General features: G+C 41.9%; 1 protein-coding gene across 1 annotated transcript; it reads left to right on the forward strand.

The window, feature by feature from the left end:
• Positions 1 to 117: 117 nt before the first annotated feature.
• gpat4 (glycerol-3-phosphate acyltransferase 4) lies at positions 118 to 6027 on the forward strand. Its single transcript, XM_057320619.1, has 13 exons — positions 118 to 260; positions 709 to 1261; positions 2472 to 2541; positions 2612 to 2900; positions 3491 to 3565; positions 3672 to 3761; positions 3858 to 3951; positions 4140 to 4255; positions 4338 to 4393; positions 4472 to 4557; positions 4629 to 4757; positions 5072 to 5151; positions 5235 to 6027. Exons 2-13 carry the CDS (start codon positions 1094 to 1096, stop codon positions 5341 to 5343), a joined length of 1362 nt encoding a protein of 453 aa, XP_057176602.1. The 5' UTR covers positions 118 to 260; positions 709 to 1093; the 3' UTR covers positions 5344 to 6027.
• The last annotated feature ends 2251 nt before the right edge of the window (positions 6028 to 8278 follow it).

Here is an 8278-nt window from a genome sequence, read left to right on the forward strand (position 1 = left end):
CAAAACCAGCTTTCCTTTAGCAACCTCTACACAGAACGCCGTGGAAACATGCTGTAAACAGGAGGCGGGACAACCTCTTATTTCTCAGCCAATGGCGAAGCAGGCGAGCCACCGGAAGCGGAAATCTCTCAAGCGGTGCCTCGCGCAGCTTCTAAACTTGTTGCACAACAACAACAGCTGCTGTTCACGATCCTTACATTTCAACAAGCACGTTATGGAAAAATATGTTTTTGCATTTCATCGTCGCCGTCGAACAGTGGGTGAGTGTAAAGAACGGCTTTCGTGCATTTAATGAGGTTTGGCGCTTAATTGCGCGTTTGAATGAAATGATGTTCATTAGCGCATTAGCCTTCAGTCATTTAACGTTATATTTAAATACACTCAATGCAACTCATTATTCTCAATTTCTGTCTCGGTTATGATATTTCAATGATTGAGTTTAGATGATGAGGTGAAGGAATGTGTTTTGTGTGTAATATGGGATGTTTAGCAGTATAGCTCGTCCTGAATGGGGTTTTATTGTTGTTCTTTGGTCAAGTTAAGATGTGCGCGCGTCTTGAAGAAAACAATGAGATGACTAACTTCTGAGACTAGTCTAAGCAGTTTATGCAGATGTTCAGCCCAGCATGCAAAAAATGGTTCATGTAATGTTTGATAGGAGTGTGTGATTCTATTGTTCACTCACAGTCTGTACCTTTCTCTTTCTAGATATATCAGAGATGGACCATGTTCAGTCGTATCATATAAGCGATTGATGCTCAAACAATTTCATCAGAAGAGCCAGTGGAAACGAAACAAATTGGATATTAATACACATTCTTACATAACATACTCCCAACTTCCAGACCAAAACACATTTTTCCGATTCCCCATCATGTCTTGTTGACATATGGACAACCTCTTCAGAGAGTTTGACCTGATGCCTCTTTTCACATCGTTTCAACCATAAATGTTTCGTTTTCATGTGCCCATGAAGGCGTTGTTTCAGCGTAGGCTTCTGAAGTTGAGGCTCTGTAGAGTCCTGCTGTCTGTATTTAGGTAGTCGTTGTTTGGATTCCCACGTCCCGTCCCAGCCAGCAACATCTCGGCCGAGATGGAGTCCTACCTCTTCCCGTTCGACAGCCTGATCTGTATGCTCCTGGGCATCTCCTTCACGGTGTGGTGTACTCTACTGTTGGTCTTCATCATCGTACCCGCCATCCTGGGGGTTTCCTTCGGCATCCGCAGACTGTACATGAAGTCACTCCTGAAGCTTTTTGAGGCGAGTATCTTAGTATCTCCTCCTTGTAAATCAACAGTGCTTTGGATATTTTCTATAATGCGATTGCAGACTATAAATAGCTGAACCTGAATATCAGGTCAAAGGTGTGGTGCATCTCTGCGTATGAGGTCATTTAAAAGAGCTTTTGGCTCTTGAACGCTCTGTGTTACTGCGTAGCTCAGATTACGTCAGCACTCTTTGTTGAAGGAGCCGGCCAAATGCTTCTTATAGAACATAGATTCATGTTGAAGATTGAAGGTTATGACTGTCATTTTTTCCCAAAAGTTTTCTTGAAGAACGACTTGTCATATGAGGACTCTATGTTCTGGCGATTTCATACGGTCCCCGTCATCCCTCATCCGTCCTGACCCATAGAGTCACTCTAATTCCGACCCTCTCCAGACTTCAAGAAAAACTCCCGATGGCTATTTTCCACTGACTAAGTTCCCCAGAATATGCTGTCGCGTGATTCAGCGTGACAGCAGCTCGACTGTTCGCTCTTTTCCCTGTTTTGAATGCAGCATCTCCATCTCTGCGAGTCACAGCATCAGCAGCGCTCCTGGGAGAGTCGTTATTTACTGCCTTTGCACTCTCTGCGCTCAGCTGCTCTTCTTGCTCGCCGGAATTCACTTTAATGATCCCCAAGGGGAAATTCATAGGCGGCTGCGCATTGCAAATGTTTAGTTTGTGTTTTCGTTTCCGCTTACAGTCGAGCGATTTGACGAATGTTTTGTGAGCCGTTCTCAAATAGGACATCCCTGCGAGTGGATGCTGTGTGTTTGAATATAATTGAGTTTTCAGGCATTCTGGCTGAGCTCCAGACCCCAGCGGGGACGCACAGATCGACGGCTCTGATCTCCACACTGTCTGTTGTTATATGTTGCTGTGGAATTGGCTCCCCAAAGGCTAAATGATGTTGTTCTGTCCTCATGACAGCTGTGTGAGCTTTGCCCGATCCGCAAGGAGCATGGGACGACCTCTTGGGGTCTCCGATCAGCCTGACACTTAGGGGATATTGAACATGTAGATGTTAAAGGGTGTAACAAGATATTGAAATAATCCATTCCAAACAAAAAGCATGTCTTGTAATGCAATTCCAAAATGGAATAGATAACTGTCTTTAAACAGGCTCACGTTACAGTATTTACACTAATAGCCTTAAGGAGGAAACGTGGCACTGTTAGTGTATGAATCCCTGTTCTGTTTTCAGTGGGCCACCTTAAGGATGGAGAGAGGAGCGAAAGAGAAGAACCAGCATCTCTACAAACCCAACAGCAATGGTGAGCCACTCAACAGATCGCCACCAGCATCACTTCTGCAGTATCAAAGAAACTCTTGTTTCTCTCTCAGGCATCATCGCTAAAGAGCCGGCGTCCCTCGAACAGGAGATCCAGGAATTGAGACGCAGCGGTGGAGGCTCGGAGCCCGAGTTTGACATGTCTGACATCTTCTATTTTTGCCGAAAAGGCGTGGAGAGCATCGTGGACGATGAAGTGACCAAACGCTTTTCAGCGGAGGAGCTGGAGTCCTGGAACCTGCTGACCCGCAGCAACTACAACTCGCAGCACATCAGCACCAGACTCACGGTGCTCTGGGGGGCGGGAGTGCTCATTCGCTACGGGTTTCTACTGCCACTCAGGTGAGATGACGGATGCTGCACGAATGGGTATGGCTGGTTAAATGATGGCAGGTCATAATAGCGCTGGCAGATATAAAATCAGTCTAATGTGCTTTTATTTGTCCACTAGGTTTCCTGTGTACCGTGTAATTCGACTCATTTACTTTAGCTGAGGATGAATAAGTACTACATTGGCTAGCTGTATGTTCTATTAAACATCTTAAAAAAGAGCCCTATCCTATTCCGTTCAAACTTGAAATAATTGATGTTCTGTGCACCACGATTCCAAACTTTAAAAGCGGATAGGACCTTTTAGGGTCAGCGGTTTTTGAACGGTCAGCACTTACTGTATAGAGCTTTTAGGTGCCAGATGCTGAGTGCTCAAGGTTAAAGAGACCCTTCTTTTAATAATGGACTGCATACCTCATCAGTCTTTGAGATTACTTTTTCAAATGTTACACCAAACAAGGCACACGTCACCTGAAGCTGTTAGTTATGTACTTTTGTATCGACTCGGACTGTTTGCTCCGTTACAGACATAATGCTGTATGTCGTCATGATCAGATTTTGTGCAGTTTGCCTTTAACCCTCGGCTGTGTTGCTCCCGTCAGGGTCACGCTTGCTTTCACCGGCGTCGGTCTTCTTGTGGTTCTGACATCAATCATTGGCCTGTTACCAAACGGAAGGTGTGAAAATGTCTCTTGATGCTCTTTACTTTACACCTCACTTTAGCCAGTGTACGGCATACGTGTTATGTTTAGGGTCTAAATGAGTTGTGCGCTCTAATGACAGGACGAAGAATTATCTCAGCGAAAAGGTTCATCTGATGTGTTACCGCATATGTGTTCGAGCCCTCACCGCCATCATCACCTACCACGACAGGTATTTAGACTCAAACTTTCATTAAACACCGCATTAATATTGTCGTTCTTTGTTGAATGACATTATACAGATGGCATTGACCTTTTTGCATTCTAGTGAGAATAAACCTAAAAATGGAGGAATCTGTGTGGCCAATCACACGTCTCCCATCGACGTCATCATTCTGGCCAGCGACGGATGCTATGCTATGGTAACGTGACGTTTGTTGTGATTTCGTGCGTCTGTAATGATGTGTAAGGAAACTAGTAACTTGGTATTAGCACCTAGTGTGTTATTGCTCCTGTATGACATATCGCTTTGGATAAAAGCGTCTGCTAAATGACTAGATGTAAATGTAAGGAGAAATGCGCATTATCTCTGTTTCTCTGTGTGGAGCAGGTGGGTCAGGTCCATGGTGGTCTGATGGGGGTCATTCAGAAGGCAATGGTGAAGGCATGTCCTCACATTTGGTTCGAGAGGTCTGAAGTCAAGGACCGACACCTAGTGGCCAAACGGTAACACTGCATCCGTGTCAAATGTGATCAAATGTTTGTATTTGTAGCAATTCAATCGTTTAACCATGTATCCTTTGTTTAGGTTGAGTGACCACGTTGCTGACGAAAGCAAGCTCCCCATCCTCATATTCCCAGAGGGTCAGTGTTAGAAGCAGAATCGTTACCAAATTCCAATTTCATTTATGACATGCAGACGATATAACGTTTTTTTTAAAGGAACCTGCATTAACAACACCTCAGTCATGATGTTTAAAAAGGGAAGCTTTGAGATCGGCTGTACAGTTTACCCCGTGGCTATAAAGGTAAAAACAGTTTTCATTTCTTGTTGTCAGTTTAAAAGCATTCTGAATGGTTGTTCGGATGTTTTTGGCAGTATGACCCTCGTTTTGGTGATGCGTTCTGGAACAGCAGTACGTTTGGCATGGTAAACTACCTTCTTCATATGATGAGCAGCTGGGCCATCGTGTGCAGCGTCTGGTACCTTCCACCCATGAGCCGCATGGTGAGAGATCTCGCATAGGGTTACAGAGATATCTAAATGTGGACGTTTTTTCACATGTTCTCATGCTTACAGTAGACAAGTCCTAACTGCCATTTTTTATGGTTGGAGAAATTGTTTGCGTTTAGTTTTTATTCGTGACCTTGTCCCTAAATTCGTTGTTTCCCTGTGTTCCTTGAAATGAACATTTTTGTCCCTAAAAATGACACCTCGGAAAATAGCTGAGCAATTGCAACTTGAGGGATTTTCTGAAAAAGTTGAGATTTTATTACTGTGTGCCACAGAAATGCATTGTTGCACTCTTAACATATTTTTAGGAAGGTGAGGACGCTGTGCAGTTTGCCAACAGGGTGAAAGCCGCTATTGCTAGAAAGGGAGGCCTGGCAGACTTGTTATGGTGAGCCTATAAAAATTGTGAAGCAAAAACAGATGTTTCAGTTAGAGTTGGGTTTGTTTCTCATTTTTGTTTTGTGTTTCCAGGGATGGAGGTCTGAAACGAGGAAAAGTCAAAGAAGTTTTCAAAGAGGAGCAGCAGAAACTTTACAGCAAGGTTTTAGTGGGCAGCGGCGAAGATCGCAGCCGCTCCTGAGGGGACCCATCCGCCCGCCTGACTTTAAACACGGCGAGAGCCTGAAACCTCTGCAGTACGGCCCTAGACTGGCTCCTTCCTGAACCCGCTGGAACAGAACTGTAGAACCATGAGCTGGTGGGACAAGCGTGTTGCCAGATCCTCGGCTCACCACTGCGCCTCAGGAGCTTTTTGCATTATTGCACGATCATCTCAGTGGCGTTTAAATCTCGGACTGATTTCAGTTTGGAGTGAGAGTTACACACGAGGTTCTAGAGAATATTCCCTTTTGGTTTTCTTTCTCGTCTGTGACCGTTTGGAATATTTGTGCTCTGTTACTGTAAAGCATGATGTCTCAGGAGAAGAGAAAGAGTTTGAAGTGATATATTTAAGCTTGTAAAAAAATGAAAGAGGGGAGGAGTGGATTTTTAGTGTTGGTAGTCAGAAGAATCATCTGTTAAGTGTTTAGCTTCTCAGCGTTCATCTCCTCCCATTTTTGAATAAACCATCATTGTTCTTTTAAATTTTGTTTATGTCAATGCTGACCTTTGGATTTATGGCCAGTCTTTTCTGTTATTAATCTCTGTGTTACTGGAGTCTAATGGTCAAAAGACTGGATTATTACATGGAATCTCAGAACAAAATCAGGACAACCAGATATCACCTGTCTTCTTACTCGTGGTAAATTAAAAAGAAAATCCACAATTTGGCAGCTTTTGTGTCATTAACACATGTCTCGAGTATAATGTAACTGTCACAATGCAAACAATCTGAAAAAACACTAGTCAGTTATGATTTATGATCACAGCTTGTCGTGTTTCTTGTTTTCTTGTGGACCTTGAGAAACAGAAAGCATGCTAGGCTTTGGAGTCGCCACAGTTGTTCACGCAGTTACCTGATCAGTCCTTTTTGTAAAATAAAAAGTTCATGTTAGACCCCACGAGCTTGCTGAAATAAAACCAGCCGTGTTGAAGTTTCTCAGAGTCTGTAGCAACCCAATAGCTCACAGTCCGGCCAAAGCAAACGGTCAGTCCAAGAGGAGAGTGGTCCACGCTGTGACGCCTCCAAACATCACACGTTTCTCACAGTTCACTTTACTGGAGGAAGACCACAGCTGGAACAATAAACTTCTACAGGTTACTAGATTCACAAGCACCAAGCAGGCTTTTCGCAACGTGAGAATAAGGAGATATTTGGCATGACTTCAAGCTTGCGTCTTCCATTCAATGCCATGGGCTAAAACAAAGAAAGTACCCACAGAAAAATGAGACGCAAGTGATGTCTGTTCATGTTTAATAAAACCAACAGCCCCTGTAGGCTACCTGCAAAAAGATGCATAAATACACAGATTCCATACAACACGATCAGTATTTGAGCTTTTTCAAGTATTTGCTGCCATCTTGTGGTTGAGTTTAAAAATAAAATATGCTGGACAATTTATAGATAATATTAGGTTTAACACTTATGATTCAATAAACATGAACTAAGATTAATAATGCTGTAGAATAATTATTCATTGTTAGTTCACGCATTAACAACAAAAGCGTATCAGTGTGTGTTTTCACAATTTCCCCCAAAGGGGGCAGTATTTCCCTATGTTTCACTAATGCGTTATGATTCACTGTAGTGTGTAAATCTGAAGGATGTACATTTTGTTGGCATGTTTTTCATTCATTTCACAAAGAAATACAAAATCATTAGAATTAAGTACATACCCCACAGAACCTCATTAGTGCTCAATAGACATGAATAAGTGGCACTATGTACATTTTGGCATCAGCTGCAGATGTTGTTCTCTTTGCTGCTGTGCCATCGAATCACCTGAGTCGCCCACAGCCTAACCTACATTCATGACATAAAGGAATACATTGAAAGAGAGTTTAGAAAAGGACGTGCCCTGTTGACTTCCATACAGAACTATAAAAACCCCGATCGACAGGTTTCAGGAACAATACAGACAACACATCAAGGCCACAGAGCATGAAGACACACTGTGTTTATCATTAGAAGTTTAATTGAAGTGATGTTGCATATGTCTTGATGGGGTTTGCTTACGTTCTTTGAAACATAAACAGATTTTGTGCAAAGGAGCGAACTGTGTAGTGATTATGAGATGGCAAAAATAAGGTCATTTTTTCTTTGCTTGGAATTATGAAACAATTGTGTGTCTAATGTCACTCCATTATGAATAATTAATCTAAATGATCTGGGTGGATAATTTGTTTTAGTAGTACTTGCCTTAGTTGTTGGTCTGTTCCACTTTCTGAGAATTGTTGTTTCGCTTATAATGTTAGCTTTACAAAAATGCTTTTTAGTTAATCTGTTTTCAAGCAATTAGAAGTCAAATGAATTAAGCCAAATGATTCCTCGTTGATTCTATTGGTGCATGTTCCTATTCTTTTAAAAACAATAAGAACTTGCGGTTTCCAAGGAGACAATTCAGTGTAACTGCTCAGATATCTTCATCTAGCCAAGGTACATTTTAATTATACCTGTTTATACAATTCTCAAAAGCAAGGAACATCAATAATTGTGAATATGAACTTCACCTTACATAATCAATTCAAGACAATTTCCATAAAATACATTTATTTCAGTGTAAAAGTATATTAAATAATTAATGTTAAAGGGATACTTCACCCAAAAATGAAAATTCTGTCAGTTGTTCCAAATCTGTATAGATGTCTTTGTTCTGATGAACACAGAGAAAGATATTTGGAAGAATGCGTATAACCAGACAGATCTCAACCCCCATTGACTCCCATAGTAGGAAAAATTAATTTATCTTTTTTTTTTTGTTCTGCTGAACACAAAGGAAGACATTTTGAAATTTTTGATATTGCAGGATATGTTATTCATACTGTACATGCGTAGTTAACAGGATTTCCTGTGGCACAGCAGTTGAGCAAAAGATCGATTCCATGAACACACAAACTGATAAAAACTTGGATAAGCT

This window comes from Triplophysa rosa, linkage group LG22 (assembly GCF_024868665.1).
Source record: "Triplophysa rosa linkage group LG22, Trosa_1v2, whole genome shotgun sequence".
In the NCBI taxonomy this organism is placed as follows: domain Eukaryota; kingdom Metazoa; phylum Chordata; class Actinopteri; order Cypriniformes; family Nemacheilidae; genus Triplophysa; species Triplophysa rosa.

Bases quoted from the DNA above. Each gene is read 5' to 3' on its own strand.
- gpat4 (XM_057320619.1), top strand. From the start codon at position 1,094: ATGGAGTCCTACCTCTTCCCGTTCGACAGCCTGATCTGTATGCTCCTG. The intron at 3,762-3,857 runs GTATTTAGACTC...TTTGCATTCTAG, and splicing joins ATCATCACCTACCACGACAG to TGAGAATAAACCTAAAAATG. The intron at 5,152-5,234 runs GTGAGCCTATAA...TTGTGTTTCCAG, and splicing joins GGCCTGGCAGACTTGTTATG to GGATGGAGGTCTGAAACGAG.